The sequence below is a fragment of the Anas platyrhynchos genome, chromosome 2, assembly GCF_047663525.1.
Source record: "Anas platyrhynchos isolate ZD024472 breed Pekin duck chromosome 2, IASCAAS_PekinDuck_T2T, whole genome shotgun sequence".
Lineage (NCBI taxonomy): Eukaryota > Metazoa > Chordata > Aves > Anseriformes > Anatidae > Anas > Anas platyrhynchos.
In genome coordinates, this window is record NC_092588.1 from 127095832 (window position 1) to 127116587 (window position 20756).

General features: G+C 38.5%; 1 protein-coding gene and 1 long non-coding RNA gene across 8 annotated transcripts in view; one reads left to right on the forward strand and one right to left on the reverse strand.

Moving 5' to 3' along the window:
- Window positions 1–20081, reverse strand: part of ABCB5 (ATP binding cassette subfamily B member 5) — a 37419-nt gene extending 17338 nt beyond the window's left edge. Inside the window, exons 1-15 of one of the 7 annotated variants that reach the window (XM_038175281.2) lie at window positions 20008–20081; window positions 16148–16218; window positions 14934–15021; window positions 14774–14819; window positions 13588–13741; window positions 13115–13181; window positions 12693–12884; window positions 11418–11589; window positions 10114–10238; window positions 8875–9052; window positions 6949–7062; window positions 5982–6092; window positions 3499–3624; window positions 2012–2215; window positions 1192–1362 (exon numbers count right to left, since the gene is read on the reverse strand). In XM_038175281.2, coding sequence (XP_038031209.2) covers window positions 1192–1362; window positions 2012–2215; window positions 3499–3624; window positions 5982–6092; window positions 6949–7062; window positions 8875–9052; window positions 10114–10238; window positions 11418–11589; window positions 12693–12884; window positions 13115–13181; window positions 13588–13741; window positions 14774–14819; window positions 14934–15021; window positions 16148–16218; window positions 20008–20042 — 1854 coding nt within the window. In that variant the 5' untranslated portion in view covers window positions 20043–20081. Of the gene's footprint in view, window positions 1–1191; window positions 1363–2011; window positions 2216–3498; window positions 3625–5981; window positions 6093–6948; window positions 7063–8874; window positions 9053–10113; window positions 10239–11417; window positions 11590–12692; window positions 12885–13114; window positions 13182–13587; window positions 13742–14773; window positions 14820–14933; window positions 15022–16147; window positions 16219–16905; window positions 17071–20007 lie in introns of those variants that run through there. The other 6 variants (XM_038175282.2, XM_038175283.2, XM_038175284.2 and 3 more) reach the window with 6 other exon arrangements.
- Window positions 5361–19480, forward strand: LOC140001599 (uncharacterized). Its single transcript, XR_011806980.1, has 3 exons — window positions 5361–5470; window positions 15481–15690; window positions 19385–19480. It is a non-coding gene; the product is annotated as an uncharacterized lncRNA (long non-coding RNA).
- Window positions 20082–20756: the final 675 nt, after the last annotated feature.

Below are 20756 nucleotides of genomic sequence, written 5' to 3' on the forward strand. Positions count from 1 at the left end.
AGAGACTACACATCAAAAAGCTGTGGAAAAAAGGATTAAGTTATGATTCAGGGTTCATCTTGGCATGATCTGGGAACGTGCTGAAGCTTGAGGATAAAGTATATATAACAGTTGCCTTAATTCCGTGTTCTCCCTTTATGTCAACCACTAAATGAAACAAGTTCCTGGAAAAAAGTTAGTATGGAATTATGGAATTAAAGAACATACAAAAGGAGGCTAAATTATAGTTGAAGCAGCAACCTTCTAGTACTTGACTTTGCAGTGATATCACTGATATACAAATATTACTTTGACATCTTTGTATTACCTTAGAACCAATAACCAGTGCAGGCTGGTGAATATAACAGCTACATTTTACCTCAGATTTAAACTGACTGGTGGCAAAGGTGGTAAATTCTGTATTTCCCTTGAGCCATATTTGCAACTCTCACCTCTGTTCATAACTACTGAAATGAAAGGTAGGATTTTTCACTTAACTTTTTAAAAATACATTAAGTATTAGATATGTGAAACAACATTCCCATCCAAACAAACACGTAGTTTTTTTTTTTTTTTTTTTTAAGTTCTTAGGTTCCATTGCATCTTGGTGGAAATTGCTGATGTAAAAGGGGAGTGAAGAAAGGACCATGAGCTGGAGGGTACAGAGGCACAGGTATAAGCTTACAGCTCTGCAGTACTATCTGCCTTAGAGCAGTGGGGCTGATAAAAAAAAGGAAAATTTGCATTCAGTCTCTGTAAAGATATGAAATGGCTAATTCCAAAAGCTTTCTGAATATTATGAAGCAACTGTTCAATGAAGAACCAGTACAAGAAATATTATACTATACTTTGCTGTTATTCTTCCTGAAAATTGTCCAAGTCCTCATGCCTTGTCTTGATAACATGGTCCCCATAGTTCACCAGCAAGTAAATAATTTGAGAAGAAAGCACAGGAGACCTAAGTTACAGTTGCTCTTAAGTACAAATGCATTTGTTTTTTAGCATTATTACTAATTACTAACTGAAATGATTCCTAAGCAAAGTTTTGATTGCTTTAAACTCAGTTTTAACACTGAAATTGAAACATCCATCCAAATTTTATTTTCCAGTATTCTTGATTCCAGTGGAAAGCTGCACTGAAAACTGTGTTAATGTTTCTTAATTGCTATTGCACCTTTTCATAGTAATTGACTTCAATAACATAACCCTTACCTTATCAAGAGCTGCTTGCACTATGGATTCACTCTGAGTATCTAGCGCAGATGTAGCTTCATCCAGAAGAAGAATCTTAGGATTTCTTGCCAGGGCACGAGCAATAGCTATTCGTTGTTTCTGTCCTCCACTCAGCTGAGCCCCTCTCTCACCTACCATGGTGTTAAATTTCTAAGAAAAGAGAAAACAAAACAGAAGTTGGGGAATGTCTCAAAAGAAATCCCTACTTCTTTGTGCAATAAGCACTCAGTTTCTAGACAAGAGATATCAGGACCAAAAGGAGAGCTATAGAATCATCCATTCCCAAGGATGGATTAAATAGTTAATAATAATTTTTTTTTCTTTGAAAGGTGTAAGGCATCTACTGAGTTAGCTCAAAACTGAATGCCAGGTATAGAAAGAGCTAGAGTTTCCAGCTGCTAAAAATGGCCTTGGTTCAGGGCATACTGTCCTCACTCATTTCCTACTAAGGAAATGCTCCTGATAATGCTCTGGATTTCTGGATCTCCTCTTTCAGAGCCCAACCCTTCCCATGCCATGTGAGATCAGTATGGATGGTAATACAACTGTGTGGCTTCCTTTCTCCTGAATTAAGACATCAACACTTTTTTCCCAGACTTAGGCACAAATCCCTTGAAGGCAACTAAACAAAAGTACAATATCTAGCTTAGAGAGTCCCCAAAATGAAAGCTGCTGGAGGCTATGAGTATTTTGGGAAGTTATAATATAACATGAATTCCCATGCTCTCCGTGTCAGAAATGGGACACCAGCTTAAATGGACCTTTCGTTCTTCTACTCAAAAAAAGTTCATGAACTCACATCAGGCAGTCTAGATATGAAGTCAAAAGCATTGGCTTCCTTGGCTGCTTTCTCAATTTCAGCATCAGAAATATCTTCCCTGCCATAGCGAATGTTTTCAGCTATTGTTGTTGCAAACAAAACAGGCTCCTGGCTCACAATACCAATATTTTCTCTTAGCCACTTTACATTAAGTGCCCGAATATCTTGACCATCTAAGGTAACCTGAGAAAAAAAGTGTATGTTAGAATTTGAGAAAATACATTTTGTTTATAATAAATCCATTGTTATTATTTAAGTATCATCTACAAGGACAATAAAAAAAGAAAAAAGGAAAAAAAAAAAAAAACAAAAGAAAGAAGAGAAAATTAGTGTCCTCTTTAACAGAAAACTAAGCCAAAGAAATTACAACAGTATTTTTTCCATCTACTGCACAAACTAAAAAACAGTGAGGAACAGCATAACCAGAGAAATCAGGGTTTTGTCCAATAACTATGCTGTCCAAGAATAAACCCAGCTTAAGAGTTTTCCAGCTTCCCTACACATTATTTACAATGTTTTCATGCCCCTGTGCCACAATTTGTGGTCCTCTCAGTTGTGGCGATGCTTTACACCACATCAAAGAATAATCCAAATAGACTAAAGTGAAGTGAGAGGTCATTTTTCTTACCACTTTTCTTTTCACTTGCAATGTGACCGTATGAACATTAGTATCAGGAGAGAAACAAAACTGTGATTGTTCATTCCTGTCCCCATGTCTCGGAAATGGCAAGTATAAAAAGCAACTGTGTTGATAATTGATAACCTTGACATGCAGCGATAAATAGTTCAATGGTTAATAGCACTCAACTATTTAGTGTTAATAGCACTGAACTAGTGTTAATACATAGTTCCAACCGTAACTACTGAGTGCCATTCTTTGGCTATTAAATACAAAAAACATTATTCTTAAGCATGTTATTGTCGTTCTACTTTTTTCACCCTTTTGGAAATTTGCAATCAGAAAAATGATAAATGCTTCTCATATCTAGTGTTGAGTATCAGTAGAACAGACATATCCTGTGTAATGATGGGAAGTTTTGCTCTAGGTTATCAGAGACAAAAAAAAAGCCAAAAAAAAAGACCACTTGAAATAGGAAAATCTTTCTAGTTTATGGTCATTAAAAAGCAGAAAAAAATGTATTGTCGTATTATTCTTTACTTTAAAAAGTTTACAGTATCTTAAAAGTCTACTAACAAAAAGAAATTTAAATAGATAGACGCAAGGATATAAATTTACAGACTTGTGGTGTTTACTACTTTTGGCATCACACTTGGAGGAGGAGACTTATGAAGTCAGGCCACCAGAAAAAGTACACTGGAAGCTTAAATCATGGAAATACATATCTATGAAGACTAATGCTCAAATCTGATAAAAAAAATCAAAGTTCAGTTAACATGGGAAAATTCATGCTTATATTAATAGCATTTTTTTTTTTCTTCAAATACAATTCACTTCAGGCACTCACTTCTCCCTGGTCAGGATCATAGAATCTCTGCAGCAACTGAACACTAGTGCTTTTTCCACAGCCACTAGCTCCAACCAAAGCAATGGTCTTCCCAGTTTGAACTTTCAAGTTCAGACCTTTGAGAATCTAGAAAAAAATACATCTTATTTTGACAAATTTGATTAGAAAACAGTCTGTCAAGGTAATTGTAGCAATAATCAATGTAAGGCACAGAGTTTAAAGGCTGGGCATTTAATTAATAGGTACGAATGTTCTGGTGCACTGTTATGAAAGAACATGCATCTATGCTTCTGAAGTTTATTAGATTTTGAAACAGGGTGGCTACATACAACCTGCCTTTTGGGAATGGTCCCTGGATTCTTCTGGCTACCAAACCAAGCCTGGGAATTGAGAAGATTGATAACTGGAACAGGCCAAGCTCATGCCAAGAAACATTTTAAGAGTTCCCCTACATAGACCATTACATTCCATTGCCTGGGAAAATTCCCAGCACACTCAAAATCAACTAATACAGCCACAGTATTCTAAATGTGATAGTTCAGTTTATTCTATTGGTGTGATCTGGTAGCAGGCTCAATGTTCTGTTGTCCCATTTTGCAGTGCTTAGACAGTGGCATAACAGTTATGAATCTCAAGGGTATGTAGCACCTTTGAAATATTATTGCTGAGAAACAAGTTTGCTTTCTTCTACTTTTAGAAAATAAAGTTGTTTTGACAAGGTAACTGCTGGAAAGTCCTTACTAAAACCCAATCCTTATTGTTAACAGCCTCAGAAATCCAGGGAGTAGTTACAGATAAACGGTACCTTTGTTACCATTTTCACATTTAGGAACATCTTACCTCAAAAGATGTCGATTTCATATATGAGTAATGCTGTGTAATTGCCAAAATATTTGGCTGCTATGGGAACTCTTCTTGTTTATAATTTTGCCTACACATGTTTTTGCAATGAGAGATTAAAATAGTTGCAATATTGTTCTCTTCTCCCTGTGTTACAGCCAGTGTGGTTTGTATTTAAAGAAGCTGATATCCTGATGCCTACATTGTCAATCTAGAGCTACATTCTGGATACCATAATTTCTCCAGGTGCAAATAGTCACAACCACCTAATAGGCTACTTCTAACTCTTATCGAGTTAGCTGTTGTCAAGACTAACACTGACAATAGCTAGACTCTGATCTAGTTTAGTCTACACAGGGAGATTACACTGTGTTGCATCAATCACTTGAGAGATTGTAGGTAATTTATACATCTTTGCTGATTCTTTTTGGCTCTATTAAATAACAGATACTATTAGCAGGGAAAGCTGCTGACTCAGTAGACTTGGGAAGGATGACAAAATATTTATTTCCCTCCCTTTTGGCTTGCAGGCTCACAACACAGCTTATCTGCCTGGGAATTTCTAGGAAGATGGATTAACAGTCTGATGAAGGGTCTGCTCTGTCACTTCTGATTTCTCAGCCAAGAGTTAAATAAGATGCACTAAACTGCCTTCGGCTAGGCAGAGAGCCCAGCTCTGGGCCTGTCCTTCAGCAGCCTCAGTGTCCTGGAAACAGTTTTGATGCATAATGATTTGATACATGATGGGACAGACACCAGATAAGTGAAGTGAGATGACCAATCTGAAATAACAGCCACAGTGATACAAACTTTCCCATTCTCACCCCTCCGTTGGCATGACCAGCCTTTACTTGTTAACACTTGAAATCTTTATTTCTACTCATTTCTTCATCATCAAAAGGCAGTGGCAAATCACTGTATTTTACCTTTGAATGTCTGCAAGAGACTACTGGCCAAATATAGTAGAGATAAACCAACAATATACAACTGTATCACCAAAGGAGCAGATCACCATGGCAACATAACACTGCACAATAAGGTTACTGAGGAAGTTCAGCTGGCAGAAAATACGGACATCTGCTTATTGAACAGCAATTTTAACATTTGTCCAGAAAAACATTTGATTTCCAAGGTAGGTAGGTTCAAATTAATTTGAAGTCCTATTGTTATAAAGCCTAACTATCTCACAGGTCACCTTTCCTCACATAGGACATCACAGCAACTCAGGACAACCGAGGGACTGAAAAGAGCAACTTCATGGATTAACTGTGTAAACTCTAGAAGTCTTAGTGACTAATTTTGAAGGGAAAAAACAAAACATAACCAAAACAAAAAAAAACCTTATTTGGTTTATCATAGATCTTATTCATAGAAATTCAGACTAAGAACAACACATCGTTTTTTTTTTTTTTTTTTTTTTTTTTTTTAGTTTTGTCCAACAGAGAATAGTGAGCAAGTGGCTCGTGGCAGTAGTTCTAGAGCTTTGTCTTTTGACATTATGGATTTATCCCCAGTAGTGCACAATCCCCCAAGATAGGATGCATTTTGCATTCAAGAACATCATCATCATCAAGATTAGAGAAAGAATCTTGGACACAGGCTTCATAGATGCTCCAGCAGGTGCATCTAACATGAACACTTACTTTAACATCAGGTCTAGATGGGTAACTGAAATGGATGTTCCTGAATTCGATTTCTCCTATGAGCTTGTCAGGTTTGTAGCCTTCCTTAGAACTGCTATCTATAAGCCGTTTCTGGAAAAAGGTTTTAATATACTGCTTGTTACTACACTTTTGGAACTGCTATTTCTGCTGGTTACATTGTTCAATACTTTCTTAGATACTAATTAACACTGTACCACACCATTACAAAGCTCCATTTTACTTACAATTTGCTGAATGCGGAGGAACAGAATTTTAATTCTACAGGTATAGCACATTTGAAAATGAGGAAAAAAATGAAAATCAGTAATTCAATAACTTTACGTTCTTGCAGCCAAAACATGGCTCTCAATTATGCATATAGGAGGGTTATAGACATTTCTGTATGAACTTCCTAGCCCTACTTGTTTTAATTATTTTATATACACAGATATCGAACCAGCAATAACACAGCAAGAGGGAGATAGTAGTGTGGAAACCATTTTTCACAGCAACATCAGCATGTAACTTTACATTAATATAGCTTTCAATAGCACTATTTAATCCCTTCTGCAATCCCACCCTTTCCCCAACCTCCCTCAAAAAAACAAAACAAACAAAACAAAAAGCAGCTCAGCTGAAATCATGTATACATGCATTCAAGAAAAAAAAAAAGTATACCATCTTACTACATTCCCTCTGGAGTTGTAAATCTAATATTGGAAAAAACTGTACCCATAAATAATGATGTACATGCCAGGTCAGGTTTCCAGATATTCATTGTAACAAATAATGAGGCAGATTTTTTTATTTATTTATTTTTTAATATGTGGAAATACTGGCTTCAGTGGTAGGCACCTATGGAGTTTATGGTTTAATTTTTTTTTTTTTTTTGGCCATTTTTGTTACACATCTAGGAAAGATGAAAATTTTAAGTGTGGTTGAAAGGCTATTTTACTCGGATTCTTACCTTATTGATAATTCGATATACTTCATAGGCAGCCCCACGTGCATTAGACACGCTCTCCAAGTTGGGAGCTGCCTGTCCCAGGGAGAAGGCTCCAACAAGCACAGAGAAGAACACCTGCAAGGGAGAGAGAGAGAAGCCTTGTGGTTAATCATGATTTCAGAGTCATTAGTGCCTGGCTGTTAAATGTTAAAAGCCTTTTTTTTCCCTAGGAAAATTAAATGTGGAAGTTAAAGGTGTATTTCAGACATTTGTGTCCACTCCCATTTTCCTGAAGTGAATAGTTAACTACTTGTATTGGGTTTACATGGCAAGGTTTTGGTAGCAGGGGACTGCAGGTATGGCCTCTGTGAGCAGAGCCCAGCAGCTGCCACATGTCAGGTCAGAGACAGCTCCAAAGGGACCTGCCACTAGCCAGAGCTGAGTCAGTAAATGGTGTAGTTTGTACCTCTGTGAGAGCAGATTTAAGAAAGGGAAAAGAAATTCCTGTCCCACAGCAGCTGGCAGAGCAAGGAGTGAGAACCAGCCGTGCAGCCCCCAAGGTCATTGCAGCAGGAGGGCAGGAGGTGCTCCAGGCATGCAGCAGCAGTTCCCCTGCAGCCTGTGGAGAGGCCCCTGGTGGAGCAGGCTGTCCCCCTGCAGCCCATGGGTCCCACATGAAGCAGATCTCCACACTGCAGCCCATGGAGGAGCCCCCGGTGGAGCAGGTGGATGTGGCCTGGAGGAGGCTGCAGCCCATGGAGAGCCCCTGCAGGAGCAGGGGGTCTGGGGAGAACTGCCACCCTTGGGGGACCCATGCTGGAGCAGTTTGCTCCTAGGGGATAGACCCCGTGGTACAGAGCCATGTGGGAGCAGTGCTTGAGAAGCCACTGCCTGTGGGCAGCCCCCGCACACTCAGTTCTGGAAGGATGGCATCCCGTGGGAGGGACCCCACATGAAGCAGGGGCAAAGAGTGACTGTGAAGGAGTGGTGGAGAGGAAGCATCAGTGACTGAAGCATCAGGGACTGACCGTAGCCCCCATTCCCCATTCCACTGCACCACTAGGGAGGAGAAAGTAGAAGAGGGTGGATAAGAAAGATGTTTTTACTTTATTGCCCTGGCTTATTAGTAATAGGTAAGAAATTATATAATTATATTGACATGATTTTTGGCATAACTTAGACTTTTCTTTTTGATTTTTTTTTTATCTACAAACAGAACACATCTTTCTTGTTGCTTTCCAGATGTCACCAAAGTTAAGGGACCCCCAAAATTTAGTCCAGAGTTTCCTAATTGAAGTCTCACATGTGAGACCAATGCGTAATTAACTTCACTTGCTATGAGGAGCCATAGTCAGAGAACTTGTCAAAAGTCACTTGGGTATCATAGCCAAGCATGTAGCCAAATTTTTGATGACAAGACAGCTAAATATTCTCAAATCAATACTAACTTAGTCATATTAGTAATGGATAGTAAATCCTTGCAAGTAAACAATAACAGCAGACATCATGGCTAAATGAGATCTGGAGGATTTAGCAGTACACATTCAACACATCATTGAGATTCATTTAGTGCTAGGAGCTGAGCAGAATTTTGTTGGAAAGCCAAGTAATTTATCTTTGCCTTGTAACAATCAGCTCTAGCTTGTTCATCCTGTCCTGTGCTTAAGACAGGGTAAAAAAATATATTAAAGAAATAATCAATCCTCTGCATGTAATTTTGTCTTTACATTGATTAGAGTGGGAACCCGGGTGCCCTGCTCAAACCTGTAACATCAAAAGCTAGGTAAGATGAATGCCTTCTTTCCAGTTATTTTACACCAAGCAAGTTTGTAACTTGCTAATTTAGCAAGCACTTAAAGAAAATAGGGATAATCATATATACTACTTACATATCAGTATTTTCTTCAATTTGCAGAACATTTTTCAAAGCTGCATTGCTATACTTACAATTAACACATGGCCAATGTCATAATTTTCTTTCTCCTCAGCAGTGAGCTTGGTTCCATACCAAAATGCAAGAGCATAGGATCCAAATATAAGGAACTGTGAAACACCTAGAGATACATTGGTGGTAATGGATTTTTTCACTCCAACGCTTCTAGCCAGCTCTAGGTTAGCATCATATCTGAAAATGGATGAGGAAACAATTAATTTGACATGCCATTCAGATTGATATTTCCCATGCCTCTTTTTAGTTAACAGGACTTTCTGCCTTAAAAGCAATTGAAGTCTCACATACTGCAGAGAATATTTTTGACAAGGGGCTAGTAGGTATACAATTCCTCTGCGTAAACCTGTTCTGACATTCTGACAACATCTAATCTTGTCATTCACAGGTTTAGATGATACCACTATAGAAGACATACTTTGAAAACAATTGGGTAGCATTACTTCATTATCATGACAAAAGACAAGATACCACTCTTGAGCAATTTGTTTGCATTAGTCCTGAGAGGAAGTCTTGAAAAACGTTTATCAACATTACCTATCAAAGGCAAGGTTTGGTCTTCCACATTTGAAAAAAACAAATGAACCTCCCCCTCCCCCCCCCGCAAAGAAGTGGATACTGTGGTTGAAGGCAGGCAAAAGTATAAAAGCCAGGGCCTTCTGATGCCAGAACAGAAGATGGCTAAAAGTCCCTTGCAAAGATAAACATTGTGAAGGCACTGTGCAGTGAAAGATTCCTTTTCCTAACTCTAAAGTCATCATTCAAGAGTTATGTAGGAGTCACAATCCATAGATTAGAAAATGCTCTACTCAGTCCCTAGTGATCAGCCATATCTGATTCGTAAAAGATAAATCATTTGATACATGTGACTACGACATGCTGGATTAGGCCAACAGGTGTTATTTGCAAACCAAAGTAATAAAAAGCAGTGATATGATTTTACTTAAGACCATTATCCAGTGAAGCTTAAATATAAGTCATTGATCAAAGATAAAAACAGCAGTACATATGTTCTAGAAGTTAGTTAATCGATCACATGCTTTGCTGCATTTGACAACTAGGTAAAGATAATCCTCCCAATGCTTTCATTTCTAAATGAGAGTCCAGATCTTATTCATAAGAAAAATTTGGGTCTGTGATGCTGGTTTTGGCTGACCCTCCAATAAAACAAACCAAAACAACTCCCAGAGCCAAACTCAAACTCACTTTAAATACAATTATTAATTCAAGAAGCTTACTTTGCTAATGCCTTCTGCTGTCCATTGAAAGCCACAACTGTCCTGATTGCAGTCAAAATTTCTTCTGCCACAGCTCCTGCTTTGGCATAAGCAGACAGCTCTTTAGCAGTAAGGGATGCCAAAAGCTGGAAAGTTGAAAAATGGGTGTTATTGCAGCATCCTGAAAGGATACGCACACTGTATTGGTGAATAAGAATGATCAGTGGTGAAGGTATAAGATGACATTTCAGGAAAGCTAGGGTCAACTCCTTTGGGCCCTGAATTTCTCCAAACTCTAGCTTCTCTCATTGCATCCTCATTACAGTGAACACCTGCATCAGCATCACATGGGCTCCATGACTTACCGCTTTTCTCCCACACTAAGGAGAGCCTGTGATCTGCCCATACTGTTCCACACTGTTGTGTGTGTGGGATCAGGGAGGCATGTTGCAGCTGCTCTGCAGGGTGTCCCTTGGCATGCCTATGAAGAGGTTTGGGAACTCTGCTTCATAGGAAAGAAGTTAATGGACTGCAGAGATAGCTGTGTTCTCTAAATAATGGGGACAAGGAGCGTTTTTACATAATGGCTCTCAGAGCATAGAAGTATCACCTGCTGAGGTGGTTCAGAAGCTAGAGCAACAGTAAACTTTAAGTATATATATGCTACTTGTACTACAACTTCTTCTTCTTAAATGCTTTAAGAGGAAAAATAATAAGTAAGCACTCAGAAATACAAGCAGTACCCGTTAATGTGGCCACAGTGGATCACAAGGGGGAAAAAACAAACACATTTCCTTGCCTGAAAGTGAAACCTGTCCAACTATTTCATTAATTTGTTTCAGTCCTGTCTGTGGTAGCTGTATATACACCCTAGTGTCAACTGTAAGCAGCATGAAATTTAGTAAAAACCATTTGCAAGAAATGTAGTGTCCTGTACATATGGATGGAAAGAGCTTGAAAGGCACTTCTTTTAACAGGGAAGAGATCATGAGCATTTGCCTGGGCTGCCCCAGGCAGTGTTCTGCACAAGGAAAATGCTATGTGAGGAAGATGCTGGTGCCAATTATCCTCTTGCCACATGGCATGAGAACAGAGTAGAGAAATGAGAGGAATATGACATGCAAGTACATGCTTGGGAACTCAGAAAAACTACAGAGAAAGCAGAAATCATGAAGGAAGTATGGGACAAACCTCCCAACTTAGAAACCACACTAGGTTTCTCCCATTCTCCCCTTCCCCCCCCCCCCCCCCCCCGTTTTCCTGTGCATGAGAAAAAATGTAATGTTTCTCTGGTTTGCTCTGTTTGTTAATCCCCAAACACTTACAGTTGACCAAACTGCTGCTGATGCAGCTAGCAGAGGGCTGACTGACAAAATCACCAGTGTCAGCTTCCAGCCATGGATGAATCCTATAATAATCCCTGCCAGAAATGTGGCAAAAAACTGTACAAATATACAGATTTTGTCTCCGATGCCTTCATGGATGGTGTTGATGTCACTTTAAATAACAATAATAAAAAGAAAGATTTGTTAGCTTTGAATGGCTTTCATTCTACCTCCCCCCATTTCATACTATGTGGCCTAATGTCAGAAGTTTTGCCATTTCCTAACTGGCATAGCAAAAATTCTAACCACAGCTACTGTGCAGTACCACTGGTCTCTTGCATGGCCAAAGCACAGCAGACTTTTTTTTTCTAGTTTGATGTACTTTCCATCATTCTCTGGTGTTTCTATACACCGTTACTAGGTCACAAATGACCTAGTTTCCTTATCCAGTATCCAAATGGAGAAGTAAAAGTAAACAGATAAATGGCCTCCTCACCTCCTGTGACCCTACCCAAAGGATTTTCCTTTGTGTTCTTCAGTGTATTATGTTCCTAATTTTGGTTACAGCCTCAAATCAGGTGTTATTTTCGCTCTATTAGGAAAACATTATTTGGAAGAAACTTTGTTTTTCCATACTCATTTTTCTTCCACATTTTCTCTTCCCAGCAAGTACAGATAAGATCTGAGAGGGATTTTATTTAAGCATCTCTTGCACTTTTCAGGACATAGCTCTTTCCAAAACCACCTCAAAACCCAGAAAAGTCTGTGCTCATGCATATAGTCCTCATCCCTAAATCTATTGAGATATCTGGAAGAGGACCAAAGACCAAAGACTAACTGACATTGGACTGAGTCCAGTCTGAGATCTGGCTAGATGTAAGCACAAGCTCATTTCCATTCAAGTGTCAGTGTTTGTAAACTAGCTGGAGAAAGCAGAGCTGTTTATCTACTGCTGTCTGCCATGTACTTCACATATGTTACAAAGGTGGTGCCAGATAAGTAGAATACTGCATTTCACAGCATAACCCCTTCAAGTGTATGTATCACAGAAACTGCACAAAGCAAGTGGAAAAACAGTAACAAATTTCTACCTCTGTGCAGTATTGCTTTTTTTTTTTGTTGCTTTGTTTTTTTTGTTTTTTTTTTTTCCTCTTCTTTTTCATAAAAAAATGTAAAAGCTGTCTATAGGTTATCCCATAGATGTTTAAAAGAAAACTGCTATTTATCATCATGCTTAGAAGGTCAAAAAAAAAAACAACAAAACAGATCTCTCACTCTGTCAGTCTGGTATTCAGTGTTCCTATCTGGGTACTATCAAACCAAGCCATTTCTTGATGGAGCACTGCAAAAAAGAACTTTTGACGAATCCTTGCTGACTGTCTTGTAGCAGCAACCAAAAACGTCCATACTTGGATCATGCTCAGGATCAACACAGCAAAACCAATTCCCACATAGTAGTAAGCAAACCTGCAATAAGGAGACAAAAGGCCATATAACCACAAGGTATTTTGTGGGAGAAATACACAGATAAGCTACAATCGGTCTTTATTTATCCCACCACACTAAACATGGAAGTCTGGGATATTATTGTGAAGCCTTTCTGAGGAGGTAGAAGTTTGGTTTCTGCTCGAAGGGATAACACAATAAAAGAAAGTCCCCCACTACTCTGTTAACAGAATAACTACAAAGATTCTTACTTTGTCATTTCAGCTTCTATATCTATACCTGGAATTGATGGACAGATGGAGCTATTTACTGAAGTATCTGTAGGGAAAAACAAATATTTAAGAAAGTATCTTCTATATATGATAAATCATGACAACACAGGGTCATCACTTTTGGAATGATTTGTATTTTGGCAATAGGGTCAGACATGTGGCAGATACATATACATTTATTTCTTCTGAAATTCTAATAACAGTAGATACCTGATAAGTCATGATACAAAAGGCGGTTCATTCTCCTTACTATACTACCCAAAATAGGGAGCATAACCAACACACTGCCTTTGTCCAGTTCAAGCCATTAAAGTTTAATATGAATGGGCAATTTGCAGCAAGATGAATTTCACTCTTGTTCTGATAGGTAACATGTACATTGTCTAGAGAACAATCTTAGATCCTGTAGCAAAATGTAACTGGTACACAGTAAAGTCTATTTTTAACTTTACCTTTTGATGCATTTGAATTCACACCACTTAGCACAAAGCTGTTTGTCATATCTCCAAAGACAATGATCATAAGTGGTAATCCAGTACCATTTGCAGCAGCTGCGATCAAGCCAACTACCATCAAAAGTATATCCAACCAATCAGCATAACGAAACTACGTGAACATTAAAGAAAGAGTAGAAGTTATGCCTGGCAGTTCATACTACGTACAATACAACAGACTTACAGAATACAAATTTCTTAGAATCATAGAACGGTTTGTATTCTAAAAAGCAATGATACTACAGCTGAAGGCAGAGGAGAATTAGAAGAATTTTGTAGTAGGTTCCACACATCTTTAAATCACTTATTCAATAAGGTTGCTGAGGGAATGTTGGCAAGACATATGGTTACTCCCCAGCTCAGCAGAAAGTTAGAAAAAATAAAAATGTATATCTTACATTTTCTAAGTGATGGACTTCTCTGCACAATATATTACATTTAGCATTCCAGTAAGTTTCATATTTACCAAGATAATGCCTTTGAAATGTAAACAAGAGTGAGTTATTGATCAGCACCTGGCTTGTATCTAATGGGAGAGAATGTTTGCAGCAGTGATTGTATCTTAAGACTTGCCTATCCTTCAGTGTTTCTTTGGTTTAAAACAGGATGCAAATTTAAATCGCAATAGCTGTTCTTGGATGTGATTCATCTGAAACAAGCCCATTTTATTGTTGACTACCCTAGCGTAAATGGATATGGAATAAACTGGAGAAGAATAAAAGTTCTCTTATTCTGGAACAAGCAAGTTCACACGTAGGGTTAATAGCTATTGTATAGAAAATGGAAGCAAAAATGCACCCCTGGTTCTTTCAGACAGCAACTCCCTCACATATCAAACACAGGATAAATCCTTTACTAAATATCACCAAGGGAAGGACCTACACAGTATGTGTAGCCCACATCAGGCTAAGCATGGGTGAAACTCATTCTTCAAAAGCACTAACATTGAATTGCTTTAAGTGCTACCAATACACTAAGATGGCAACCTGACATAACAGGTCAAATTTTAAAAGAGAGCTGTCATCAACATCAGCATTTCATAGGTCTCAGAATACTTCTCCTTTTTTGATTTGATAGGCAAACAATTTGCAATGACAAATAAAGAAAAGGAAATCTAAGATAGACCATCAACCTGGACACTAACCAGTTCAAAAACGCCAACCACCTTTTTCTCTGGCTTATTTTCCTTCCTAGAAAATACAAGATACAATTAAGATAAGCTTTTTCTAGGAAAGCCATATTAAAAATAAATCCATACACCCAACACACACATGGCCAATACGTTCAGTTCAAAGAATGCCTACATTTTTTTCTTGGTCTTTAACTGGTCACTTTGTTCAAGATCTTCATCATGTTGGAAAGAAGGGTTGTCATATCCCTTACTTGCTGATTCTGTGGAAGAAGCAGCAGACTTTGTTAACATAACATTCTGTATTTTCTTCCAGTTTCCTGCAACTTTCATTGCTTATTCTTTTGCTTTTCAAGCTTAAAGATTTCTTTCCCTCATTTCTTTCCCTCATGTTCCTGAAATAGCCCAATGATATTTTTTGAAACTTCCTTTCTCTTCAGTTCATCTCCTCCTCTTCAGAAGAAGCTGCCAGCTCCATTTCTGAGTTGAATACAATTAAAAATATACCTACAGAGAAAAGTTACCAAGGACTAAAAGCAAGACTTGAGCAGTGATTCTGCAAACACCTACTACTTCCTTTGAAAAAAAGGGAAGTTCTAATGATAAAAATTGAGTTGCTTATCAGTTAAAATTGATGTATTTAACACTAAAGGCATGCTAATTCACTGAAGAATCATGCCTTTTCCTGTAATAACCCTCATTATATTTTCTTTGTATTACAGTAGTTGCCACACACCCAACTTCTTTTGTACTAAGGACTTTAGAAGTCTATACAAAAGAGGAATCCTACCCTTGAAAGCTCATAAATCTAAAAACACAGGATGTAATAAATGGATAAAGAAATTGATGAACAACCACAGTAGGGAGCCAGCTGTCAATTACACCTGGAGCAGAGGGTTCAAATCAGGTGTCTCCCATCTGTACTAAGCTGAGTAAGTATAATTCGCTGTATACGGTTTTTCATGTACTCTCATCCGTCAGTCCAAAAAGAACAACTTAGAGAAACATTCAAAGGCAGTAATATGCTTCTACCTTAATGAATTTATCCTAGAAGCATTTTCCTGCCCAGCCTAGGACCCACCTAAATAGTTTTACCCATCTGAATGAAGTTCGTTGAACTTGGTGGAATGACTCATGCATAAATGTTTTCTAGGTGGTGGCTTTAATTCACTAGAAACTCACTAGAAACTTAAGGAGCTGGAATCACTAAGGAGAAAATCAGAGGTGCCCAGCAAGTCACTACAGAATACAAAGATTCAGATATTGCTAACACGTTATCTCCTCTAAAACCACTATGACAGTCAGGAAGGATTTATAATAGACTTTCAGATTTGGAGCTGTGGAATATTCTCCTTAAATGCACATGCTGTTTTCATGTATGTGGCTTACCAGCATCAGAGAGGTCCTTTTCTGTTGGATTTACAAAATGGTCCTTCATTTTTGTTCTTTGTTGTATGCTTCTGAGGTGAAGATAAAAGTCACATTAAGCAAGATCTGCATATGCAACAAAACTTTTGGAAATAGTAGATATTTAAAGAGTTTAAATTATATTTACTTTTTTTTTTTTTTACATGAATCATATTTGGTCCCAACATTGTTCTATTAACATCAACAAAAAAAAAAGATATAACATCACAATAAAAAGACTACTTTTAAGGAGATATTATAAACAGTACAAACTGGAACAGTGGCACTTATTTCAGTAGCTTATTTTAGTAGCCTTTGGTCTTTTTAGTAGTCTATGTCAAAGCCCTAGATCATTCATATTCAGATTATTGTGGATGATCTATTTTAGAACAGATGATTTCCTTCACTAGTTAGAGCAAAACTTACTTAACAGTTGTAACAAGATCATGATTATAATGGTAAAGACTACAGATACACGTATGTATTATGCCATGCACCAGCTAAGCAAAATTTAGAGGTAGTGACTGATGCTCAGCATTCGCAAGCTTTTCTTCTTGATGCTTCACATATAGCAGCTTAAAAAACACAAACAGAAACACATATGAATTTGATGCAGGTTAAAACAATAACGAAAGAAAACACAGAATCAACCTGACATTAACACTTGATGTTAAAGCTTGTATATTCACATATAAGCATCCTTTCTGATAGATTTCTGGCTGTTGCTGTCCTCATATTACCTCGGCTTACCTTTACACCCAGTGCTGTGCCCACACGCGGGGGTGTCCGTGGGGATCAGCCCCACTCTTGCCCCTCACTGGAGGCGAGGCTGTTCCTGCCGCCACCCAGAGCCTACAGGGCAGGCTGCCCGCTGCCCGCCGTGCGCTTTATAGCGCCGGGCACCGCCCGCCCTCCGGCGGCTCGGGTTTCAGGTGAAGGTCGGTGCCGCAGCCCGGCGGGAGGCTGCCTCGGCGAGGGGCCCGCAGGCACTTCTCGGTTGGCTGATGGCACACGCACCGGCTCCTGTCTTCAGAGCCAGGTCGGGTGCTCCGGCCCTGCAAGCCCCACAGAGCGAGCTGCTTGGCCATGCTGTCAGAATGGACCTTTCCGACTCGGTTCTCACCATTAATAAAGGTGGAAGGATTTTAGTTGGGAAAAGTATCACAGTGACCGCTTCTGCTCCCTCCTGTTATCTTGTTCTGGCAGGCAGAGGTTGCAGGGGGATGAAGTAGAGTCACTTGTCCATGGGGATGGGAAACGTGAAAACTTGAGCATCACATTTTGCTCATGTAATTCTTGCTCCTTCCCCACAATTTGTGTGGAGTTTCATTTTGGCAAAAGTCAGACTGTTTCTTGCTTTGGGTTAATTCAGAAGTTGCTCCCTCAAACTCCTCTTTGGGAAACAAACAAACAGGTGACTGAACTGAACTTTCTGCACAGCCCTAAAAACAGGGATTCTTAATCACTTTCACCTGCACATACTGAAATATCTATCATTTGCTTCCAGTAACGTCTTCAGAATGTATGAAAACCAAACTGTAGTTGTTTTCCCATCCACTCAAATACCACTGTCCCAAAGCTGAGTCTCAGTCAATTAAGATAGTCAGTCAGATTGCTGAATTTGTTCTTGAGTAACATGTTCAGAACTAAAACAAAATTAAGCTTCTCTTTTCAGCTGGCCCCATGGGATTCACTTTACATTTTACATATTTGTTGTGGTGCCCTGAAAGAACCTCAGAAGCAAAGGGATTTTGCTTGCTGAGCCTTCATTGCCTTGCTGCTCACTGGGACTGTCTATGTTCACTTTAGAAAACTTAGAAACTTGTGTCAAGCTTATTATTATTATTTTAAATATATATTATATATATTTAAATATATATTATATATTTACCTTTCTTATCTCATTAGCATTACCCAAGTCTTATATTTCAGACTCAAGTTAAGCCCACATAACCCACATCAGCAACTGCATTTTCTGTTCCAGAAAGCTTACAGAAAGCTTTAACTTCTGCAGCCATGAAGAATCTTCATTTAAGGACTTTGACAGAAGGGCGAGTGGCAAGCTGAAATACCTTGCTGCCCCAGCCCCAAGGTTCACAGCTGCATGTAGAATTTTCATCACTAAAGACAACTTTTTAAAAATCATTTTTAATATTTATTTATCTCACGATGAGCAAGAAGTTAGAGGTGACCCACAAGGATCATCAAATCCAACTCCTGGCTCCACGCAACCAAAAAATTGGACCATGTGTCTGATAGCATTGTCCAAACACTTCTTGAACTCCTTCAGGCTCTGTGCTGTGACCACTGCACTGGGCAGCCTGTCCCAGTGCCCGACCACCCTCTGGGTGCAGAACCTTTACCTAACCCCCAGCCTGACCCTCCCCTGTCCCAGCTCCATGCCGTTCCCTCGGGTCCTATCGCTGTCCCCAGAGAGCAGAGCTCAGCGCCTGCCCTTCTGCTCCCCTCGTGAGGGAGTTGCAGGCCGCCATGAAGCCTCCCCTCAGCCTGCTCTGCTCTGGGATGAACAAACCAAGGGACCCTAGCTATTGCTCATATGTCTTGCCCTCCACACTCTTCACCATCTTCATTTGGACACTATTCTACCTCCTTTGGACACTAATTTGTGTCCTTAAATTGTGGCACCCAAAACTGCACACAGTACTTGAGGTGAGGCTGCACCAGCACAGAGTAGGGTTCACTTTTCAAAGCCTTGTTATCAGTCATTCACACACAGTAGCACTGAAGCGTCAACTAGCATTCAGATCCATTGCTTTATGCACTGCATGCCTGGTAGAAGAAAGTCTCAGATCTCCCCAGCTTAGAAAATACAGACTCAAAAGGGTGTGAAAATAATGAGGGCAAACATAGTACAATGAAGAGAATCACAGGGTGTTGCAAGGAAAGTTATTTCCTCCTTTGACCTCCCCACTCCCCTTATAGTTCTTCCTTCAGGAGTGATATTAAACCCCAAAGGGAGACATAGACCCCAAACACAAACAAATAAAAGAAAGAAAGAAAGAGAGAAACAAACAAACAAAACCCTCACCAACCACAACAATCAACCAACCAGATAAGGAGTAGCCTCTTAGCAAGAACCTTCATCCAGTCTACTGAGCAACATGGACTCCTTCCTCACTGAAGTATAAAAACAGTAAACTACTCTTTGTTTCAATCAAAAATAAGTCAGCATAATTTCCTTTTTTTTTTTTTTTTCAGAAGCAGAAGTTCTGCACTAAAATATGCAGATGTCAAGGATAAAATAGTCCAGTTTATAGAGAATGGCAAGGAAGTAATGCAAGAACTGGAAGTTTGTAGTAATGCCTCTGTAACATATTTGGGGACTGGTACAATAAAATATCATATGTGATTTGGAAGTGAAATACTGTTTTCTGTTTTATCCAAAAATATTTTTTAACTTCAGAAAACACCTGCTACATCTGAAAAACTCTCTTCTAATCAAAACAGAGAGTATGATTTTATGCATTTGGTTGATATGTCCAGAACAGCTAGTAACAGGAATTGAAGAAATAAACACAATCAAGTAGCATTAATTAATACCTTCCATAACTGACTTAACTAGAAGAGATACCTACTCTGAAGATCTATTAATCAGAATCAAAGCATAATTAAAAACAAATAGAAAAACAACACCAAAAATTCCCCCAAAGCACAGGCTAGAAACAAGAATTAATGTCTTTAGCAAAACAGTAGTACTAATGAGAATGCAATGAATGGTATGTGAAAGCAGAAGACACCCAATTTTACTGGAACACCTCCTCAAAATAATAATCAAACAGAAAGAAGGTGTATTGCATTTTACAAGCATTGTAACAACTTACTGCTTTTCAACTTTTGCAACAGCCCAGAAGAACATCAGTAAGACACCTGCTCTGCACTCATGAGCTGCATATGGGCAGTCATGGGTGGTATTTGATTAATTACTTTAATTGTAGCTGATCTCTTACCCTTCCTATGTAGCTGGGTCATAATTAGCAGGATGGAGCTATAAAAGGCTTTATCTTTCCTTACTGCTATTTGGAATAGTTGTTTTGTGATTCTTGCATCTTTGTTATGCCTGTGATTCAGCCAGAAAAGACTTGCCATAGTCAATTAAAATATATATTTATATTTTATATATTTATATACATATATATATGATATAATATTATATAAATATATACACATATATATGATATAATATTATATAAATATATACATATTTATATAATGTATATATCACATTTTTATATATAAAAATAAATCTGTTTTCATTCTTATTTCTCAGAAATATGACTAAAATGGAATGCATGATGATGCAGGTACTTTAGGCTTTATGCATTAGTCACAATCAGCTCCCACATTTCTACAGCAGTACAGAGGAACACTAATTGTTCTCATGTTCAACAGTAATATTATTAATAACCAGTAGTAGTAGTTGTAATCATGTCACAGTACTTGCAGCCTCACTCTGGAATAAGATCATATTTTGGTGAGCATATAAAGAATAGCTCATTATTCCTAAACTTTTCACTGAATTCACTGGGTAATACATTATTTATTTTAGCTGTTAGGGTTATGAATATGGAAC